Below are 24382 nucleotides of genomic sequence, written 5' to 3' on the forward strand. Positions count from 1 at the left end.
GTATTTCACTGTCCTTAGCAATGTTTCCTTAGCTTACGGCGTAGAAAAGACTTGAGATCTGTAGAAGCAATAGGGATGGTTGCATCTGTGTCGCTAAAAGTTACTGACGTAGCGCTTTATCAGCAGCTTCATTGCCTTTTATACCTTTGTGACCAGGTAACCAGCATAGGACAATCATTTGATTGCACATATACACAGAGCACAACAGACTGTACAGTTCACGAAAAACTGAGTTCTTATGTTTTCTTGGACTAAGTAGGGCTCTGACTACACTTAACGAATCTGTAAACACAATAACCTTGGCGAGATTTGTGAGCCGTATATGTTGGACAGCTGAGAGTATAGCGTAGGCTTCCACTGTGAAGATACTTGTGTGTGGATTTAGTGCCCCGGATATTGAAAATGAAGGTCCGATGGCTGCGTAAGAAACTCCATTGGAAGACTTGGAAGCATCTGTATAGTATTCTGTACAGGAGTACTTCTCCTGAAGTTCACGAAAATGGGATTGTATATGTGCTTCTGGTGCACGCTTTGATATTTCTACGAAAGAGATGTCGCGTTGAATGGTCTGCCATTCCCACGGTGCAGGCAGGTGAGTGGGAGCCATTAGGACATTCTCTGGAACTAAAACACCTGGTTCTTCTGCCAATGCTATCAAACGAAGGTTCAACGGAGCCCCAACGACTGGGCGATTATGAAATAGCCTGGCAGTAGACATGTCACGAATAGATGAGTGACATGGATGCTCCATGTCTGATTTAACCTTGATAGCATAGGAAAAACTTAGATATGTCCTTTGGAAATGTAATGACCATTCATTAGACTTCACATACAAGCTTTCTACGCGACTTGTCCTAAAAGTGCCTGTAGCCAGGCGTATACCCAAGTGGTAAATGGGATCTAGCATCTTCAACACATTAGGCGCAGCAGAGCTATACACTATAGTTCCATAGTCGAGGCAGGACCGTATAAGGCTTTTGTAGACACTCAAAAGGCAGCACCAGTCACTTCCTAAAGATGTGCGGGACAAGAGCTTCAGTAAATTCATTGTCTTAAGACACCTCGCTCTCAGATACCTAAGGTTAGGGACAAATGTTAGTTTGGAGTCTAAGATAATTCCTAAAAATTTGTGTTCATGGCTGAGAGATAGCCGTTGTCCATTTAGATAGATAGCAGGGTCAGGTATTATACCTCTCTTTTTCAAGAATAGAACGCACATGCTTTTTTCGGGGTTTAACTTAAATCCATTCTCGTCAGCCCACTTAGACAATTTGTTTAGGCCAAGCTGTACATGCCGCTCACAGATAGAAATATTGCATGATTTAAACCCTATTTGTACCTCATCCACATACACAGAATAACACATTGTGTGTAGTATGACCATACATAGGTAATTCATTTTAACAATGAATAGGGTGCAGCTCAGCACACCACCTTGTGCCACACCAGTTTCCTGTGTAAATGGTCGAAATAACACATTACCAACCCTGACACGGAACGTACGGTTAGAGAGGTAGCGTTGAATCATGTTCAAGAGGCTGCCTCGGACACCCATACCAGCCAGATCACGAAGAATTCCAAAACGCCAAGTTGTGTCATATGCTTTCTCCATATCTCAAAATACCAATAAAAACTGCTTGTGCACAAAGGCATCTCGGATATTCGCCTTGATGCAGGCAAGGTAATCTGTTGTGGATCTACCCTTCCTAAAACCACACTGCAAGGGGTCTAGTATTTTGTTGCTTTCAAGATAATGGATTATCTGTTTATCATTTTCTCAAAGAGTTTGCATAGGCAGCTAGTCGGAGCTATAGGCCTGTAGCTGCTGGCTGAAGTCGGATCCTTGCCCTCTTTGAGAATAGGAATGACGACTGCTTGCTTCCAGGCAGATGGAATATAACTTGCAGAGAATATGACATTAAAAAGTGATAGCAGTGTTTTGCATGTTTCAGCGTGTAAGTATTTGATCATCTCGTAAATTATTCGATCGTTTCCAGGAGCCGATTTATAGCAACAATTTAGTGCAGCCTGAAATTCCACCATGTTCAATATACGGTTGTAAGGTTCATCTTTATTTCCTTTTCGATCCAGAGGCTGTCGCTCCACTTGTCGCTGGTATCTTAGGAATGTATCGGAGTAATGGGATGAACTAGAAACGTACTGAAAATGTGTCCCTAGAAAATCAGCTTTGTGCTCAATAGTGTCTTCTTGTGTGTTTACTAAAGGTAGAGGATGAGTTTCATGGCTTCTTATTTTGTTTACCCTGTTCCAAACTTTTCTTTCGTCTATATATGAATTGATGCTACTGATGTATTTTTCCCAATTTTCCCATTTAGCATGGCGGTGCGTTCTTCAACCTTGCGACTTTATTTTCTTGAAACTGATGAAGTTCTTGGCAGTTGGAGAGTCGCGAAGGTGATTACAAGCCTTATTTTCATTTCTACGAGCTTCCTTACACTCTGCATTCAACAAGAAAACACGTCATTTGGAGGGCGATCCATTTGATTCGAGGATACATAGTGATGCCGCATCAACAATAAATGCTGTCAGATATGCCACTCCATCATCAATAGAAAGTGTAGAGATGTCTTCCCAGGTCATGCGCATGAGTTCTTTATAATGTTTCCAGTCGGCTGACTCAACTTGCCAGTGGGGGACACATGGAAAGCATTCATCACGTTTTGTTAAATTTACGAGAATCAGAAAATGGTCGCTCCCATATGGATTCTTAATCACATTTCACTGTAGATACGGTACGAGTGTACCAGATGCGATGTGTAAATCGATCAATGAGAATGTTTTGTTTGCCACGCTATAGAACGTAGGCTCTTTATTAGTGAGTAAGCATGCACCTGTTGTGAAGAGGAAGTTTTCTACTAAGCGTCCCCTTGCATCGCAATGACAACCTCCCCAAAGGGTGTTGTGTGCCTTAAAATCTCCCATGACACTATAAGGTTCGGGCAGTTCGTAGATAATGCTGTGAAACTGTTTTTGAAAGGTGGTAGTTTTGGGGGATGTATAGGGAGGTAATTGTTACAAGCTTATTAAACAGCACTGCATGGACCGCAGCTGCCTCTAGAGGCGTTTTAAGCTGTAATTGCCAGCAAGCAACACCCTTATCTACTACTATTGCTACACTGCCCAACGATGCAAGGGCCTCGTTGCGGTCTTTTCGGTAAATGACATACTGCCGAAGAAAGTTTGTGTGCGAAGGATCAAGATGTGTTTCTTGGACACACAGCACCTTTGGACTGTACTTATGTAAGAGTTCCTTAAGATCGTCTAGGTTGTGGAGTAAGCCCCTGACATTCCACTATAATATCTGTGTATCCATAATATATCTGTTTTGTGCTGTGTGTTCAAGAGATTAGATTAGATTAGCTCACTAGACCTTTCCAGCCCTCATGATATGGGATTTTTCTTTCTTCGTGGCACACTCGAGGGAGCTGCGCCGTTCCTTGGGCACCTGAGATGCCGGAGTTTTGCTCGTATCCATTACCTCTTCTGAGGCGGTGGATACTGCCCACGCAGCGGGCACTTTCGGGGGAGTTTTGGGCCGATCTGCACGAGCAGTGGCCCTCAGTCCAACAGCCCTGAGGGTCTGCTGGCCCTCCTTTGCGGGGGACGAAACAGCGCTGGCTGTTCCAGTCAGGGGGGGGCTAATGGTGTGAACGCCGTCACTTTCCGTGTGACTTGGGTGGCCGCCGAATGATGTGGTGCTGCCCCTCGGCGCGCCACATCGGTGTAGGAAGGACTGGACTGATTGTTGAAATAGAAACGCTTACGTGCCTCCGGGAACGACAGATTTATTTTAACCTTGAGTTCTATTATTTGTTTTTCTTTTTTCCACGAGGGGCAGGATCGCCAGTAAGCAGGGTGGTCTCCTTCACAGTTGGCACAGTGGGTTGCTGAACTGCAAACGTCAGAAGAGTGTTCAATGGAGCTACACTTAGCACAAGTACCACACCCTCTGCAGGTTTGTGACCCATGCCCAAAACGCTGACACTTGAAACATCGACGTGGATTTGGAATGTACGGTCTGACACGAAGCTTGCAGTAACCGGTCTCAATTGATTCAGGAAGAATGCTGGTTCCAAAAGTAATGATTATATGCCTAGTTGGTATTTCTTTGTCATGTTGTCTTATTTTAATCCTTTGCACCTTGACAGCGTTCTGTTCTTGCCATCCTTATAGTAGTTCACTTTCACTAAGTTCAAGAAGGTCATCATCCGAGATGACACCGTGAACTGTATTCATCGTCCTGTGTGGGCCTACTGAAACGGGAACGTCCCCAAACACTGCAGCTTTTGAGAGTTTGTCATATTGTGGCTTGTCGCGAACTTCAAGAAGAATATCGCCGCTTCCCATCTTTGTTACTCTAAAACCTGGGCCTATTGCTTCAGTGAGAGATTTGGTTACAAGAAACTGTGATATCATTCAGACTGTCTTAGTTTCGTGCTGACTGTGAACAACGTGGTATTTGGGAAAGGACTCTTTCAGTTGCAGAAAAAAGTTGAATGGTTCATCGGTGCGCCCCCTCTTTAGGGAGCGATCAGGCAGTGGGGGAAAAGTGTTTGCCATACAAAGTTGGACAATTCGGCGGCGATGGTGGCCACCCACCACCGAGCCCAACAAGGGGATGCTACAAGGTCGAGAGAATACCTGCAGATGCCAGCCATGCATCGCTGGTATAACCTAATATAAAATACCCAAGGTTTGATAATTACACCAGGTTAACCCTTGTCGCCAAGAATATGGAAGTGAGAAGACGTGATAAGAAGACAGGAAATAAGAAACAGCGAGAGAGAAAGCGAAAGCTTGAAGAGGGGGACAGGAAATGGCGACTGGTGATTTCCTCCACGTGGGTCAGTCTGGAGGTGCCGTCTATGTGAAGCAGAGGCCAAAGAAGTGTGTTGCCTCCGCCGGGGGACCTTAAAGGTCCAAACACTCAGCATCGGCTCAACCCCCAGGATCCCCCTTTCCCCAGTACCAATTATGTACCAATTATGGTACATAATACTACTAAAGTATTGCGGTGAAGTGTTAAATTCTTGAAGCATCAGGGACACACAGCAATCACCTGCCACAAGGGTTGGTGAAGAACACAGTAAAGTATGTGGCGAAAGCTTTCCACCCCACCGACATTGACTGCAGCTGTCAACCACAAAGAATAGTCTTGCACGAAGAATGCGATCATTCTACAGTACACCTGCTTCAACTGCCTCATGGCAGAGTGGACAAACTTCACTGTCAAAGTGATTTCTCCATTTGTATTTCTCGCACTGTGCAACTGTAAGGAAGAATACCTAAGATGCAGACATAAAACTGCTTCAGAAAAATACTCTGAAGAAGTAGATATGACGCATAGCCTGATCACCTCTAGCAAAACAGTGCCACTAAAGCGTGGTTAGCGGAACATGGGCAGGAAAGTGGTCAGTGGTCAAAAAAACATATTCAATCAATTCCCTGAGATACTATAGAAGAAGGCTAACCTGCAGTCATTACCCATAAGTGCCAGCACATATAACGGCTGAAATAATTGGCAAGGGTACGCCAGCACAGCAGACGTGTAGCGCTGCACTGATGGCATCAGGGGTGCCTAACAAAGTGCCAGATTCATTGCCAAATGTGTAGCATTTTACCATTGTTACTAAAATCACTGTTTACACCTGTATTACATATGGTAGAGAGCAACTGCATGTGTTAATAAATTATGCAAGAATGTGTCAAAAATTATGTGCCATAAAGCTAGCAAAGAACACTCATGAAGGGTTAGTTGGTAGCATACAATGTTTTTTTTCTGACATGAGGCACTGAGAGGCCATCAAAGAAAAAAGTGAAAAAATTTTAATTTCAGTGTCTACCTTTTGAAGACTTGACTAGAAGCGTAGAGAGCCCGAAATGGTGCTTACCTTTGCAGATTTATTTCATGCCTGAACAGGATATTTTATACATTTCACAAGGTATCGTTCACAAATAACATGTTGAAAAACATAGTTCGATGATTATTAGTCCCCCCACTAGACACACCATAAGGGGAGACTCAGCATTAATTTCAACCACCAGCGGTTCTTTACCATGCAGGCTATGGCGCACTGCCAAGATGCCCAAAAAATGTGCGACGCTTTTGGAAACGGTTAGAGTGGCAAATCATCTATGAGTGGAAATGCTACAAAAGAAAAGTGTGCTGAGCATTGGTGTCAAGATCAATCAAGTGACAGTGTCGGCAGCAAGAAATGCAGAAGAAGCACAAAAGGATAGCACGATGGAGGTAAAGAGTACGCCAAGACCACCACCACTATTGCATACATTTGACTCAATTGTAACATGGGGAGCCCCCCCTAACTACTCTTTTTTGCAAATTCTTTCCAAACTCACTTGAAAGGACAATGTTGTAACACAACTCAGTCAAATAGTCCTTTTTTCACCCAACTTCTGCAGTCAAGCTTTCTAAATACGTTTCTTAAGAAACGAAATAATTTTGAGATTATTAAAAATGATTCAATTATGGGTTTTAATAGCCCGAACCTGCGCAGTGGGTTTTGAGGGACACAGTAGCGGAGGGCTCCAGATTCATTTTGACCAGCTGGGGTGCTTTTGACATGCACCCAAAACACGGTTCACAAGCATCGTGGCACTGGGCCCCATCGAATGTGGTCAGGAATGGAACCAGCAACTTTACGCTCAGAAGCAGAATGCCATAGCCACCGAGCCACTGCAGCAGGCTTTTGAGGAGATATTCTTTTACCAAAACCCCTCCCGAATAAATTTTTTATGCCATTCTTATTAAGAATTATTGCACCTGTACAATGTATAGTGAGCATTCCAAAGACTTTCATATAGGTTTTGTAATGATTTCGCACTTTTGGTGCCATGTTACACCTTCATAAAAAAAAAATCACTCTTCATCAACAGCTAGAGCATATTGGACTTTTCCATTCAGTAGAAGTGGCCTCCCTGTTATATAAGTACATTCAATTTTATGCTATATGTTTAGTGTGTCAGGCTTACTACGAAATCCAAGATTGTGTGAAACAGTGAAAAAATAACACACAATTGTTGCACTTGTATGAAACAACTTACACCAAAATTATAAGTGTCAACTAGTCTGACCTAAAGCAACTAGGGGCTTGGAAGTGCCCTTAAAGAGACACTAAAGAGAAACAATTAGTTTAAACTGATTAAGTATTCTTTCAGAACTATTTCCATTAATTTCATGGTATGGAGTTGTCTACCTGAAAAAAAAAAAAGGAAATGGAAGCAGAATTTTTTTCGTTTTTCTTTTTTTTATTATTTCATGCCAAAACCACAGCAGCCAACTACACTTTCATGCCAACTACACCTGTGTGGCATTACGGATTTCAAAGTATTTTCTTAAGTTTGGGCCATTATGGCACAGGAAAAATTGCCAGGTTCAGCCTTTGACCGCTTTAGAGCACAAAGTAGTACATATTCATTGAAAAAAAAATTAATGGGCCCATGAAAACATTGTCAAAGTCCATCAAATCACAGCGAGCAAGGCACCATTGCCCCACGTGTAATTATTGCATCTTCTCTGGCTTACAAAGAATCCTATCATGGTGACAGCAATTTTTTTCTTGGTATTGTAGAAAGGTAATTTACAAACACAGTTTAACTTAATTTTCTCTTTAGTGTCCCTTAAAGATGAGTAATGGTGCTGCTAGAAGTGTAGCAGTGAGGAAACTAATATTGGCTGCACTTACGTGGTCATCTTTTCCAAGCATTTCTTTGCGATTCTGAACCTTGCGAAAGAAATTTTGTATCTTCCTTGCAGCTTCATTCTGCACTTGGGTGAGCACAGCGGTGCTTGGTGCTAAGAGAAATCAACAAAACATGATATATTTTTCAGGCTACACAAGACAAAGGCAGTCCTTGAACCACATTTTTTTAGGAGATGCAAATACTACATGTGCTAATGCAGCTTACACCACAAGTGTCTACAATGCTTATCAATAATAATTATTACAGCAGACTGCTTCCAATTTGAACCTGTTGGAACATGAAGTAGTACTGAGAAAATTATTTTATGTTTAAATTAAAAGAAAGCTTGAAAGAACAGTGGTATCATTTGGGACCTCAGAATTCAGCATATATAGAATGTGAGACGAATTAACCAAATTTTTGAAAACCCAAATTTGGAAAAAGTCACTACTAGAAAATAGATTGGGTTTATAAACATGGTGAACATGTCAACTGCGCAGAAAAGAAGTCTGAACTATTGGCAAGGTAAAACATTTATCAGGAAGTGAGATGATTTAGTCATCTGCATGTAAATGCTCACTATATTCAACATAAGCACAAATATCCATAGTAGTAAAATTTGCACACCTTTGTCTGAAGTGTCTTCAAATGGCATGCTTCGATCAACAGAATCATGTGCTTCAGGTGGACCATACAAAGTTTCATGTACTTCAGATAACATCATTTGAAGCCTCTCAGTGATTCCAGAAGCATGGTGTCCACCTAAGAACATGGGCATAGGGAGATTATGTCACTATGTTAACAAAAATAAGAATTTGCCTTCTGCTACCTTCTTGGAAAAGTAGCACTTGCCCCATCACCAACTCACTCAAGTAATGACCTGGTAATAGATTAACAGCGCAAGTAAAAGACAACGATGAAGCAAGCAACAGGACAAGCGCTGATTTCCAACTACTATATCTTTTTAGATGATGATGATATTGTCACGAAAAGAAGCATGAAAAAATGAATATAAGAACTACATGTAATCAAAAAAGCAGAACGAGCAAAGAAAATGAGGTCTTCGTCTAGACTACATGGCTTCCATGTGACACTAGGACCTAAATTCTGGAACATTTCTTACCTTAGTAAGCCTTTACGTCAATTCTGAAAGATTCCTTACGAAGGTACCCTTAGTGGAGGCTTCCTTGGTGCTTTTTTAGCAAAAGGCAGCCCCAAAACTACCTTCAAGCTTCCTTTCCTTGCTCCTTTATTAACTGAATGAGGGCTACTCGGTAATACTTGCCCAAGTGATGCTCGTCTGGTCACATGCAATTACTTTTCGCTGGCCGGCTGGCAGGCAAGAAAAAGACCGGTGGCTGCGAGTTGCAGCAGATGGCAGCACCCTTTATAGAAATTTCAAAGTACAAGCAAACTTCTATGTCCGTGGCCTCCAAGATAGTGCATTGGTTGCCGCACACGCCGCTGAATCTCAAGGCCATGCTCAACTAATACAGTCTCTCGTTAAGCCTATAGCAACAAAAAAATTGAAAACCGATCTGCGGAACAGCACCCAACTTTCACCAGTACCTTCCTGCCAAAGCACCACGGCAGAAATGGGAAGCAAATTCCACTATCAGTTGAGAAAGAAAGTGCGAAACAGCGCAGGACGACAACTTGGTATATCCAAAGTGGCCGGCGCCCCCTTTGATGGGTGCTGCCATGTTTCCCTCTTCAACATGTCCTTATGTGCGTTAGTGTTGAACGTAAATCGGGAAAAAACACACGTATTTATACACTGACTACATATATAGCGTAAGAAATATTAGACAAACAAACTTTATTTTGCTGAATAAAGACATTTGAGTGAGAATTATGATGAATGCCTTCTAACCAAGATTAATACAATACGTTCCTTACGTGACAAAATGGTTGCTTTCGTGAGGATGACTGAATGGAGCTGTCAGAATACACTTGCTTTCATCATGCATTCTTTGCAGTAACAAGCATGAAGTGCTCCTCACATAAGGTTAGGAAGTGGACCAAGAAAAGGAAGGCTTTAGAATTTACTGCTAAAAAATAGTAGCCTTTTTTTTTTTATTGATGAGAAAACAGACAATGTTCATGCATAATGTGTCCATTTCTCCATTTCAGCTGCTATTATAATCCCTCCTGTGAGCCTGTTCCCACTCCTGCCGATGGGGCCTGAAAAATGCCCTAGTGAATTGCCCACGTACAATCAATACCAGCTTCAGTGAACAGATACGACACCTTGTTCATTCTGGCTATCCGCAGCATGTGCCGACTGCCGTTTCTGAGTGAATTCTCAGCAAGTTAAGCACCCGCACTGAAATGCAGATGCCAGTTGTGGTGTTGTACATTCATGGCATATCACATGGCCTTAAAGACGAAAGGCCAACATGCAAAATTGCATGTACTGTTCTCCTCTTTGTAGAAATTGATAAATCTTTGCGAGGATCAGCAGAATCATGCAGACAACACTCGTCAACGCTATATATAATGTGTTGGTGTTGTGCACAAAGTTCCCCTTTCATGCAGGAGGTGCTACAGTTAAACCTCAATATAATAAAGTCGGTGAAATCAGCAATTCGCTTCATTATATTGAAATTTTGTTATGTTGAATTTGGATTTTTCGTGCAAATAAGTGCAGTCGGTGTTGAATTTTTCTTACATGGGAGGGGGCCGCAAAATTTTTCAAATTATTCGGCAATCAGAAAAAGCAAATATGCATGAGAAAAAGAATTTCGTTGAATTTGAGAGTCAGCGACGAAACATACGGTTTCATGCCATGTTGATGGTATCTCTCCATTGTGGGTATGAAGCTAAGCCAGCAACACTTTCACGTCCACTCCACCCCCACGGCTGACAGGGTCGCCTGCAGTGGGACTTCGCTGTCATGAAAAGCGCCGGCAGCGGGGAGCAAATGCTTGGTTTGCCTCTTGACTCAACGTGTCTCTGGAACTCGAGATACGCAACCTCCATCATTAAACGTGTGGGAAGACTGCACATCATTCCACGCTATCTCAGCTCGCCCAGTCTTTGCACGCACAGCAGATTACCTTTAAAACCAGGCACGCGGACTGCATATGCACTCAGCAATGCTGACAGCCATACGCAGCCGCAGCCACAGCCCCACTAGAAAAGTAGACTCGCACCAACCAGCCCCCGAAAACAGGCTCAGAGGAGAAATTATAGAAGACCCTGAAATGGAGCACAATGACATATGTGTCAGTGTTCCCTCAGTTTCCTTATCGCAAGAGCTACAATTTTTTAAATGTTACATGTGGAAGCAACGCAACATAGATTAAGATTTCATTTTGTTTGTTTACTGGTTCTGCTTGTTTGATTACAAGTGGTTCCCACAACTGGTTTTTTATGCTTCTTTTCTACCTATACAATCTATCACTCTGAAAAAATAATAATAGAGTAATTGAAGTCAGCGCTCATCCTGGCACTTTCTTTGTATTTGACTTTTACTTGCAATGTTAATCTGCTACTAGTTACCAATTAGCCCAAACCAGCACTTTGCTTAATGACCTTGTTGCAATCTACTAAATGGGTGGATGGAAAAGTTTCCTTTCATACACATCAACATAAATCACACACTGTTTTTTTATTGCTCCTAGCTTCAGTTCAAAGGGAAAAAATTATGTGAAAGTCAGAATGAAAAAAATTCACACAGAAACTCCTCTAGGAGTTGTCTAAGTGTGCATAAGCATTGTACCACTTGCTCATCACCACACAGCCCGGTCTCATTATCAATGTTATGAAACTTGATAGGACCGGTATAAATGACAGCATTGCAGCAACACGAACTGCTGCAGACGGTGGTGCAAAGGGAATTGATGAGGCAAGCAAACTATAGCAGGTGGCGGCACCAGGTGCGCTGATGACATTCTAATCATTATAAGCTGGTATCCCTCTTCAGTGCCTTATCCATCCGCGTTGAACAGTTATGAGAAGTGTGGAGCATATCTTGAACGTGATCAACAATGCAGACAGAAAGTGTGGACTGCCAATCGCGTTGCGCGCTGCATTTTCACTGCTTCATGTTGAAGAGAGACGTGCGGGTCCATATCATGAAAGCGATTTGCGAAAGAGGCAGGGTGCGGCGTGTGCTGAGAGATTTGTGAGTGTTGTGTTCTAGCTGATTTGTTCGTGTGGAAGCGACAGGCAGCACGAAAGTAAAGCCGTTCGCTGTAGTGGGCTCTATCTATACTGTATGCGTGATTCCAAAGAATGTATGCCCTTTTTGTTTCACTTTGTTGAGTGCTTGACGCCTGTTTCACCTCCACCGCGGTTCGGATTGCACCATCTCCGAGACCGGCCCACATTTTTGTCTTACAAGACGAATGATTTTCTCGTTGGGTAAGCAGTGAAATGCTTACGTATTTAAAAAAAAGATGAATGAATGAAGCATGAATACAACTAATAAATGCACAAATTACATACCATATTCTGGCACTTGAAAGGCAGTGTTACAAGTCAATAAGTGCAAATGTTCATCCAGTGTCCTATTAATTTCCGCAGTAATTCGTTCAAGGCGGAGAACCTGCTCCGTTGGTTTGTACTGAAATTCTACAAGAAAAAAAAAAGAAAGACAGATCTCAGATATTTTTTTTAAATAGCAACAATATTAACAATTTGGAAAACAAAAGCTCTTTAAGCAGCAAGCTAAAAATTCGTACGTTTTGACAACCATTAAGTGTCTGTTTTTTGTTGCATGGCAATACTATATCGCAACGCGAGACAATATGTAGACAAAAAGATGGCATATTATTGACAGCACCATCACGTTTGCTGGGATAGAACAAAAAGTAATTTTTTGCAGAGACACAGATATAAAACAAAGGGCACAACAGTTTCCAAATAGCCACATGTAGTACGTCTACTTTCCAACGAAACTATCAAACCACTGCCTTTGATGGCATGTAAGAAAATTTCAAAACAGTTCTACATTGAACAGTGGTGGCAAGGTACTTTGGAATAAGAGGAAGCTTTAGCTCAGGGCCAACTCTCACTTCCCTACTTAAACACATGTAAAAAGCAGAAATCATTTTATAAGACAAACGTTACACTGATCTGAATGAAATTTGTTCCATATGAGAGAGAGTTATTCTTTATAACCCGTAGGGAAACAAAATTTAGATTTAGAACATCAAATGTTTTACAAAAATTGCCAAAAATAGGAAAGTCTTAAAAAGATAGAAGCACAATGCTTACAAATCCATAACTCCGCACCAAAAACGGATATCACAGTTCTGTAAACTGCATCGTGGGAACATCTCAAGCAGTCAAATGTGATATGAGTTTACAGCTTACGTGAAATTGTTACGATGCTTATAATGGTATTGCAAAAGTCCTACTTACAAATTAGTGGTGTATTTCAGAGCGATGTAAATACATAAACTTAGTCCACTTTAGCTATTTCAATAAGTGCAGTTTACAGAATTGTGATAATTTTCTTTATTGCCGAGCCAGAGTTATAAACTTGATATGTACTTGACTATTTCTTTAATTTTGCAATTGTCATTAATTTTTCAGAAAAATATCACATCAATTGAAAATTCACATGTTACAACTACAAGAATTTAACCTTCCCTTTTAAATGCAACAAACCCTACCGAAATTGCTGCAGTGGCTGCTGCGAAAAACAATTTGTCTCCACCCTTGCATTTAGATAGGAGCTGCCAAGCTCAAGCTTCCCTTGTAGGGTGCTATAGAGCCGTACCAAGCAAGTGGACACAGGTTTCACCAGAAGTGGTAGCAGATCAAAGAGGCTCAAAAGTGCTACAGTTCGAATACAACATCAGGGAATGAATTCTCTGTTAAGCTGAAGAATAATTGTTTTTTTCATAATTCAGCATGTTTTTTTTTTTTTTTTTTTAATATGGTCAGCAGAGGTGGCTTTACCTGTGCCTACTCATTAAAGGGCCCCTAACCAGGCAACATGGCAAATTTTGGTTATATGCTGAAACTTGCTACATGCCCTTTTGGGAATGTTCTACCGCAAGATTTTTTTCAAATTCGTTCATTAATAGCCAAGATAGAAATATTTCAGTGCCACGAGCCCATGATTTCAGGAGGCAAGCGTCACCGGCAACATTAGACACTTGCCTCGATCTAGACTACGCAAGCAAAATTCCCTCCCTGCATTCTCCCATACCGGAGCTGCAGGACCGCATGATGCATATGTCACGGGCCCCACCTTTTTTCTTTTCTCTCTCTCTTGCTAGTTTGCTGCACAGCGCACTTCCACTGATGGTCTCGCATGCGAGCTGTTGCGTTTGTCTCATTTCATGCAGTGAACAATTTCGCATGCTGTGCACAAGAACACCTGACTAGCGGTATAAGTCAGTGCTATACGAACACTGAGGCAGATGCAAGTGAATCACAGGGCATGATCGCGCGCTGGAACACATTAAAAAATTACATAGTTTCACTTTCCGTGCGTGCTACTGCACGACGAGGGAACAAGCAGATGAAATGGATGTAAATCTCTCTTGCTGCAGTGCGAAGTAAAACAAGTACATGCAGACATTCGGTTTGTATGTTATATTATTTCCTTAACCTTTATTGGTTTATCGATGCAACAGATTACACAAATAACAGATGTTACCTTGAACAATTATCGAAGTCACGTATCACTGTGAGTGACATCACAGCACTACCATGTACAGTGCTCACCAATTGAAACACGATACTCAGACAGCATGGTGGCTGGCACTTTTTTGCGCCACCGTTGGGCGCGGGGAACATTTAGCTGATGCACTTTTGTGTCACATGAAAACGAGAGTCACTTTGATGCATCATGATGCAAATGGGCCCCCTCAGCAATCACCCAGCGCTCACCGGTGGCACAAGAATCACTGGCCGCCATACTGTCCGAGTATCGCACTTCGATTGCTAAGCACTGTACGTAGGTACGCTTGCGCTATCAACGTCGGCTCTCCGGCTGAGAGCGCTGCGCCCGCGAGGAGAAGGCAAACAGCATTTGATTTGAAACTTAAGCTCTTTCTACGACACATAGGGATGTAATACTTAGCAGACACAATCGTGAGCATGCTTTGTAAGCACTACGCTTGTCAGCTCAAGATGGACAGACCTGGGGAGGGGCCCTTTAAGGGTTGAAGTGGGGCTAAAACCAATTTTAGCCAGAAATACGCATTTGCTCATTTTGTGTGTTTTGGATTTCTAACAACACAAAGACACTCTTCGCCAAGTTTGGTTATCTGCATGACAGAAGAAAATTAGCTTTTTTTACCTGGCAGTTACATGTGTTTTGGCATGTTTTGAGATTTTTAAATCTATTTTTCTCAGTCTGCACTTTTTGGCCATTTTGCACTTTTAGGAAAACTATCATTTTAAAACTGCAAAGGTGAAAACTGTTTTCAAGACTGTTTCCAGGCTGAAAACTTTTGAGGAGAGAGACTCTGGACATTTTGACTTTCTAAATTGCCTCTGTCGAAAAAAAAAAGTATAGGTTTCTGGCTCATAGTAACAAAAGAAAAGAAAAAAAAATGTAGTCTTCAAATTACGCGATTTCTACAGAAGGCATAAAATTACAAGCAGCTGACCCTATCCTGTAATATAGGGCGTCCAGAAGATATTTATTCCAAAAAACATTATATCCCTTTATAATCTTTAAAATGATCATTTTCCTAAGGTGACACACATATTTGCTTAATGGGCCATGCTTAACTTTTACCCATTTCTGCTAGGGTAATCAAGTCTGCTAGATGACAAGAACACAAAGCCTCCTTCCGGATTTTGTTAAAATTGGCATGCCAGTTCAAAAGTTGACCTTTCAACACTGCATCCCTCCTTCAGTGGAGTTTGTAACAGCTCTCACAGACTTAGCCATTTGTTTCCCTTTGCCATGCCTCGCCTGTCATCATGGTCAATGAAATCAGTTAAGACCTAGTATAGCCCATGCATTGCTTGCATCACTTGGCCTGTCAGCTGGTAGACAAGCTATCATTACAAAAAAAGAAAAACTGCCAGCAATGGCTTTATTTTTCAATTATAAGATGGCATGCACTGTGATGCCATCAAAAGGATAAAATATTATGGACTGAAAAGCAAAAAAGGGCAAACAAGAGTGTTGCAGGGCCCCTTTAATGTAAACTGCTGTACTGACTCGGTAGTTATCTGTGTGCAGAAGTGCATTATTTTGTTTATGAGTGCAACATGGACAGCAGCATAGAGAGCTGCAATAGCCTGATCAACAAGGTTTTTACATGTAAGCATTCTTTAAGTTTGATAAGCAGTAGAGTAAAATTACAAGGTACATTCAGATGCAACACATAACCTAGATTCTTTTCAAATCATGTTAGCATTGTTCATTCAAGAGCATGAGAGTTGTCTGTAGCTCCTCAAAAACATTAAGCAAATGTCTTTTTTCATGATAAAAGAGCTATAGTTGGGTGCAACTTAAGAAGGCAAGAGAGGCCCCGCCCAGAGGACCAAAGCGTGGCAGTCAATCGCCTCTGCGATTAAAGAAATAGTCCCACTGACGTTCAAAGCTCGGTTCAAAGCGCGGGCTGCCATGTTCTCTGTCGGCAAGGTCACCCGCCATCCAGCTCATGACGTCTGTTTAGAGTGCACGCCCTTTGGTACAGACTCTAAAGGTGCATCCACGTTCCAGGGGCAAATGCCACTGCCTTCTAAAGTTGTACCTGACTATAGTGTTGAAGAAAAACTGAGATGTGCCTGAAGGTATCCCATGGAATTACTGTAAACTTTCCCAACAATGTGCCTATTGAGTGTTCTCTAGCGAATTCCCCGTCATTTATGCTTGCTTCATTCCTGGTTTGCTATACATTGTCTATTGTGCAACCTAACTTTTTTGGGTACCAATGTTAACAAACCATTCGGTTATCATAAGGTCAGCCTAAGGTACCTATGTTCAAGCATTCTTCTATACTGTGTCTCGTAAGTTGGTCAACACTAGCTCTGTATAATAAAAGCATGCACAGAATGAAAATTGTGGACTTGCCTTGTTTCTGTAACCCCTGTTTCTCACAATCAACAAGACTTGATGTTCCAAAATCATAATGTGCAGTAGCTAGCTGGCCCTCCAGTGGTTTCTCCAAGAAATCACTTTCATCGCACTGTGATTGGTTCGACAAAAGATTTGGGTGGTCGGCCGAGTGCCTCAACGGGCACTTGTCTTTGCTGCCATGACCAACCAAAGTAGTGTCGGAGCTTGCCTTTCCAGCCTGAACCTCCTGATCTCTTTGCAACTGAATATGTGGTTGGCAAGAATCATGACCACTGTCAGCTACTCCAACATTACTACTAGGAGCTAAACTTCGAGGGGAATTATCCTCCTGGTCAAAGTCAGGCATATCTTGCATAGACTTCAAATGTCTGACAAACTCATGGACAACCTTTTCATCTTCCTGAAACAAAATTGAAGAATAAAATGTGAGTACTTTAAACAACAGCAAGTTTCTAAATTTTACTGCTGAACAGCTTGAAAGATATTCAGGGCAATGAACCATAAATAGTACAGTCTCGTAGAAATATTTGGCGTAGTGGTTACTACACACAGCAAAGCTACAAAGTAGACAATTTTTCTTTTTGCAGCATACTATATTCTTTTATCTCCTAGATAATAAAACCTGTTCACTAAGATTCTTAACAAAGCAAGGGAAAAGAAACCAACACATACAGATGCAGAAAGAGGAAATAGCTCAATTAGTGGAAATTCACTCAATTATGAAGTGCCTTCCCTTGTCATGCTCGTCTGCACTAAAGGAAAAAATACAAAAAATATGCTTTTAAATCATCTGGAAATAATTCACAGAATATGCTGATAGAAACATGAATGAAATCACTGCGGGTGGCATACTGCTGGGATTCTAAGTTACTCACATGACGGCAATCAGTAAAGGTCAGAAGTTCCTCACATGATACTAAGTGACCAAATTACTTGCATGATAGCATAAAAAGGGTTGTGGTGGGCCACCGCCTTGGGTGCTGCTGATTCTAGTGATGCCCCTGCCTATCATGAAGGGCTAATGGCAGATTTGGAATAAAAACAGATTGGAATAGATTTACATTATCCTGGTCAAGTGAGACAAATGCAATTTAATTTAATACTTGCTTACCAGGACCCCACCTGTTACTTGCATATGCAGAGGTAGTATGTGCCATTCATAATATAGGGTAAAATAATTGTTCCCGTGAACAGATATTGACATGTTTACTTATCTTTATCGGGCGACCATGTTTCACCGCCTAACAAATGTTATCGCACAGCGCAGGACGCGCCTGCATGTATAGGAAGTTTCTGGAATGTTATTGATGGTTCCATCCGCTGTCTGTGACCGAACCTTGTGTAATCTGATTGCATGTATGCGCGACGCGAATAATGCAGAACTTTGTGGAAGACACGCGGGTCCCAGCGATTACTCTGAAACATTCGACGACTGATGTATAAAAGCCAATGCGCTTGACCCGTTGATCAGATTTTGACGATCGCCAACTGTGTTCACTGCTGTCGCCATTCTTTAAGTGTAGTTTGTTTTTGTGGGCACAGGTTCGCCCAATAAAAGTTAGTTTCATCTTTCACAGTATTGCTTTTATGTTCTTTATACGTCACTACCACGTGACAATGTCGTCATGTCATCCATAGACAACTGTAGCACTGGCAAATAATAGCACCACTTTGCACATGCATGTGACAGGAGTTAGAGGCTCTTCTCGTGACTGGAACTTTCAGTTCTGTAAGACCTTAAAGTCCCTATTGCACAACTCATTCTTCACAAGTCAGGTACCCAGCAAACTACCTAACTACCTATTTACTAAGAATGCCTGAAAACACTCTCTTCCCCCTTCCCACATTGTAACTCGTCCCTACATTCCATCCTTATTGACCGACACATGGAAGAGCCAGACCACTTCACTGCAAGAGTTACGCCTGGTACTGTGGCCACCACTGGTAGCCTACATAAGAAATGTGAATAGGTCCACTGAATTGCACTCAGTACTACAGCCAGAGAGGCAGCTGGACTGACAGTGATAACTCTAAGTAGGAATCAGTCAAAAATAAAGTGCTTCTCTCTCTCTCTCGCATGATGTCACACAGATTCAGCAAACTATGACACAGCTAACGTGCTACTGCTCAATACCAGACGAGCTACACACCTGCTGGCGACTCATTTTACACCGGCCAATGCGAGCACTGTCGCATGCAGTCTTCCGCTGAAAAGCATACAGCTTCTCCAAGCGTAGCTCTCTTGTTCGAGCAGTGTCCTCTGTTCTTTGCTCAGCCTTATGCTTCTCCAGTTTCCAACCCAACTTCTGTTTCCTGATGAAGTCACGGACTGCGGGCGCATCATAGTGCCGTACTTTAGTGGCTCGTGCAGGTGAATTTCCTTCTGGTTCTGCATGATGCAAAGAATTACCAAACAGAACAAGAATAATGTCAAAGGTGTTGTGGTCAGTGCAGGGCTTGTGATAACATGTTTACTAACATGAAAAGTGCACATAAATGGATAGTCAATTGTCACAATAGAGCACCACATTGCCAATATTTCTTTTTCTTTTTTTTTTCGCAACAATAAACTGGTACTTTTCCTTAAGCAGTGTGCTGCTGCACAATTTGTGATGGCGACCCAGTGAGGGGCTTAAAGATGTGTCATGTAGAAAAAATATAGGTTTGACAGTAAGCACCAATTTTATTTCAACAACCCACTGGACTGCTGTATACTACAAGTGAACAATGCCCAACATTTTCACACAAAGCAAGCCTTAAAAAAAGACAGCCATTCCTGGATTTGCACATCACAGCAAAATGGTGACCAAATGCTATGCAGCTAGAACACTGGAACATGTCTGTCCACACAATTAAATAAATTGAATGAAAAAAGGCTCCTAATGCTGTGGTTGGCATACAGGCATGCACATACACACACATACATGCATGCACACACACACACACACACACACACACGTGTGCATGTGCACATACGCACACACAAAGATGAAGAAAGACGCCAATAAAAGTACTCAGCAGTACAGCACAACACATGCCAAAGCTTCAATTTTTGGGTTACTGCTTTGCCAATGACTTTTCTGTCATTATCATCATATGCCATAATTGGACACTATCATTGGATGCTATTACTAGACGCTCAGAACTAATTTGCGTGCTTTTACAGCATGCAAATTAGATGGTAGAGCGGCTGCCCTGGAAAGGTGGTGGTCCCGGGCTCGAGTCCTGGACCAGGACGAATTTTTCTTCAACTGCGAGGCTTTTCTTTCGAGGAACCCGTATGGGTTTCCTTTGTAGCAATTGCTACAATTGGGTGGATGTTTCATTTTTCCTTAATTAATTTTACAGCATGCATTACAGAGATGCACTTCATCTCACTGCCAAATGATACTGAACCCTGACACTTACCCATATGGTGCTGTGCTTTTCTTTTAACACTCCGACTTTTCTCCAAGTTCCTTAGAGCTAAAATCCTGTCTTCATTAGGCACAATGTACTTCTCACCTAGGTGAATACAGGAGTATAATTGGCAAGAGTATACATTTCCTTTTCTTTTTATTGAAATAAATAAATGCTATGAAGTATTACTTTGTACAAAATAATGAATTAAGATGCTAAACCAAGACTTTACTATCATCTGCACAGTTTATCTGTCCACGGCAAAAGAGGCACGAGAAACAGCTCACAATCTGTACTGGTTCTTTGGTTTAGTGCTCTGTATGCCACGGATGTGCTTTTCTTCATATTTTGCTCTCATACTGTGCAACCTGGTTTCTTTCAGGCATCTAATATAACACACTTCTAAAAAATATATTTTTTGATATTGGATAGATAGGACTAGAAACAAAGCTACCCCTGGAACTTCAGGTTTCAAGTCTCAACAAAATGCAGTAGAAGAACAAAGAAGAAAGCTGCTAGTAAGCTGACATTGAGCTCAAACTACAAAACTCCAAGTACTTAGATTGGATAACTTGTCTTCTGAGCCACTGTAGCACCCAATCAAAAAATTAGAACAGAATCCCATTTGAGAGACTTGTGTTGCCACAACTATAGCTATCTGCCACAAACAGAGGGGAAAAAAAATTCTTAATATACCATAAGCTCCTATAGCGCGAAGTTGCTCCACTTGAGTACGGTCTTTGGTAGCACCATTCCCAGACTGCTTTTCTATAAATATGAAATAAAAAGGTCAACATTTCTTTACCTTTTCTCCAGTTGCACACTTCAATTTTAAACACTGACTTGCTGCAGCCAAAGCTTCCTTTTTTTTTACCACTAATCTAATAAGTACAGTAAAACCTTGTTAATACGTAGTTGGTGGGGGAATGTGGATCAGGCATGCACTAAGCAATATACTAATTAACTAACAGTGGCAGATGAGCAGCTACAGACTTTCCAGCCAAAAAAAATGTGTTAATTCTCACTCAAACACACATGCAGACAAGTTTTATTTGCTAGCAGGCAGCAAAAAAATCTGATTTTCACTTGCTGCTGTGGCGGCTTTGCAGCAATGATGGCATCCTCGAACTCGGCAAGGCCATGAGCCCATTTCGCCATCAGGCCCCGCTTCTCTGTGAATGCCCTCATGACGGTCAATGCACTAGCCGCATCAGATACGGAAGAGTCATCATCCATGTCATCATTCATGATGATGATGTGGAAGCGCTAAAAGCTATGGGAGTAGGAAACACGCCATGGATACCATGTTTTGACGTCACTATCTGTGGCGACCGCCAGTCCAGGAAAGGTCCGTGCACTGCAATTTCGATATCTATGGTCTGCGTGCACGACATTTCACTGATTCCAAGCTTGTACATGCCAAAAAATTAAGTAAATACTACGCAATAACCCTGGCATGCGTTAAGCGACTATGGCTTAAACCAGTCAGACAATACATTAAGTTCAATGGCCACAGGGTGGGGGATTCATCATGACATTTCTAACAGAACTATTAAGCGGTTACGTATTAACAAGGTTTGTGGGGATCGAGGTGCCTCCTTGTGCCTCGTCCCCCAGCTCGCACATTGTGCTTAGCTCGATCTCCGGGAACCGCTGCCATAACAGCAACATGGCGGACATGGCTAGCATGCTGGAGCTAACTTCTTGCGCAAACTAAGGCCCCTTTAAACTTCGTAAAGTAGCGCCACGCTTTGAAGAATGCCGCCTCCTCCTCACACGCTCTGTCCGAGGCCGAAGCTGCGTCGCTATTGGCCTAATAGCATCACGTGGGCCCTCGCGCCGTGCTTCAGTGCCATTTTCGCTCGAGAAGCGGCTACGGAGTGGCGAGGAGCGCATGTTGCGCCGTTGCTACGCTCGAGCAATGTAGGCGGCGGCACGGTCGAGGAGGGAGCATGAAAGAGAGGAGAAACAAGGAGGAGTGAAGGTGGAGGAGGAGAGTGTCGCTACTTTACGAAGTTTAAGGGGCTTTAGCGCAAACGTAGGGTGAGCCTTGTGCAACCCCATCTCCACAGGTTTTACTGCACCAGCTTTATTTCAGCTTGATCATCTACTACTGCAACAACATACATTAGCATTACTCACAGCCACAGGCTTAAATACCTGAAAAGCACCGGCTCTTACGAAGACTGGACACCGACTGAAATGTCAAAATGAATTCTTCATACGTGCCATCTTTCTTTTGTGCCATATTTTCACCAGATACAAAGAACTCTTGTTTGACGTGTTTTCTTATTTTATATAACCTATATATAGACCAAAGTCCATAGCAGTAGTAAGCATTACAATTTGTGTGATAAGCACCAATATGACTATTTGCAAACTCATTTATTAACAGTTAATTAATGACTGTAAGGGCATGTTGTAACTTTAGAATTGAAGTCAGTCAACACTCAAACCAGAACCGTTTGCTGTAAGCTCACTGCTTTGCACCAATTTCGAGAAATAGGTACTAAAATGAACTGCTGTACAAGTTCATGCTTCCTCACTGTGGAAAAATTCAGCCCAGTAAAATGATAATTGGAACAGCAGTGCATTTCATGGCACAATTTGAGCCCATATTTCTAAACCTGGTGCTAGGCACGAAATATGCTTTGTTAGTTAGTTATGGGGTTTTACGTGCCAAAACCACTTTCTGATTATGAGGCACGCCGTAGTGGAGGGCTCCGGAAATTTCGACCACCTGGGGTTCTTTAACGTGCACCTAAATCTAAGTACACGGGTGTTTTCGCATTTCGCCCCCATGGAAATGCGGCCGCCGTGGCCGGGATTCGATCCCGCGACCTCGTGCTCAGCAGCCTAACACCATAGCCACTGAGCAACCACGGCGGGTGAAATATGCTTTGTGTACTGGCTGACTTATATTCATATTACAACACGCCTTCTTAAGTCATTATTAGCCAATAAATTTGCATAATATTGCTAATCATAGAGCCTGTAGTTACTGCACACATTCTGGTGTCCATTGCTGCAATGAAGCTTGGTCAGCAAAATCAGTATTGTCTTAAATTTTCTATCTTTAATAATCAGAGACAGTTGTCTTAAACACATGGCACTACATCATAACCACATAACTACGACAGGTGATTTCCAACTGTTTTCTTGAGACATTTCAGTACATTACCAATATAACATGAAACCCGATCTTATCATTTGGTTTTGTGATCTTGAACAACTGCTTTCTCTTTGATAATAATAATAATAATAATAATAATAATAATAATAATGTTTGTTTCCCATCAAGAAAGATGGAGGAGGCTGCAGGTAAAAGCTGCACGAACAAACGGCAGCTTGACAGGGGCACACACCCCCCTCTACAAGGTGGTAGTAAAAAGGTTACAGGAAAGAACATCGAAAACATACATAGGCACCGAAATGGACACTAGGAATGAACACAAAAATCATCGAATAAAAAAGACTAGATACCTTATACATAGTGTTGCCGTATTGCAGCATTAGTTATATTTAAAATGTCAGTGGTACTTTTGTTGTAATTATTCAGGAGAGTGGGCAGGGCGAAGGACAGTTTTTCTGTGGAGTAGTTAGCCCGAGGGGTTATAACATTCCATATGTCCTTGTGATGGGTAATGTGTATGGAAATGTTCTCTTTTAGTGATGATAAGTCATGTAGAAACGTTCTATTTTCAAATACTTCGCGTTTGAAGGCTAGTGTTAGCTTATAGTCATAAAGCTTCTTACTGGTATGTTTGTTTTTTGAAAAAAAACTATGTGTATGGCTGTTATATGGTAAGTCATAAAGCAGTCTTAAAATTTTTTTTTGGAGGACAAAAAGTTTCTGTAAGTTAGTTTGAATAGTTGTGCCCCAAACCAATAAACAGTAATTTAGATGAGAGTAAAAAAGCGAATTATAAAGAAGTTTGACCTTGAATGGCAGATATATTCCTAGGCGAGATAAGACGCCAACTACACGAGTTAACTTTGTCAAAACAGTGTCAGTGTGGTTATCCCAAAGCATATTATTGGAAAAAGTTACGCCAAGGATTTTAATGTGATCAGTTATTTCTAGTGGTTCGCCCTCATACGTTAAGTTTACTGGAGCGTTGAACTGCTTCGATTTCGGCCTAAATATAACAGCTTTTGTTTTATTAACATTTATTTTTGGCTGGTTTACTATTGACCATATTTTCAGGTTTATAAGGAGGGAGTTTGCTGCACTTACCAGTTGATTACAATCAGGCG

General features: G+C 41.8%; 1 protein-coding gene across 2 annotated transcripts in view; it reads right to left on the minus strand.

The window, feature by feature from the left end:
• The window catches only part of LOC126547967 (uncharacterized), a 239429-nt gene that overhangs the window by 151991 nt on the left and 63056 nt on the right, over positions 1 to 24382 (minus strand). For both annotated transcript variants that reach the window (XM_055063336.2, XM_055063337.2), the window contains exons 10-16: positions 20822 to 20893; positions 20135 to 20230; positions 18877 to 19115; positions 16721 to 17126; positions 12175 to 12300; positions 8350 to 8484; positions 7725 to 7834 (exon numbers count right to left, since the gene is read on the minus strand). In XM_055063336.2, the coding sequence (XP_054919311.1) occupies positions 7725 to 7834; positions 8350 to 8484; positions 12175 to 12300; positions 16721 to 17126; positions 18877 to 19115; positions 20135 to 20230; positions 20822 to 20893 (1184 nt within the window). The remainder of the gene's footprint in view (positions 1 to 7724; positions 7835 to 8349; positions 8485 to 12174; positions 12301 to 16720; positions 17127 to 18876; positions 19116 to 20134; positions 20231 to 20821; positions 20894 to 24382) is intronic.

The sequence above is a fragment of the Dermacentor andersoni genome, chromosome 1 (genome assembly GCF_023375885.2).
Source record: "Dermacentor andersoni chromosome 1, qqDerAnde1_hic_scaffold, whole genome shotgun sequence".
In the NCBI taxonomy this organism is placed as follows: Eukaryota; Metazoa; Arthropoda; class Arachnida; order Ixodida; family Ixodidae; genus Dermacentor; species Dermacentor andersoni.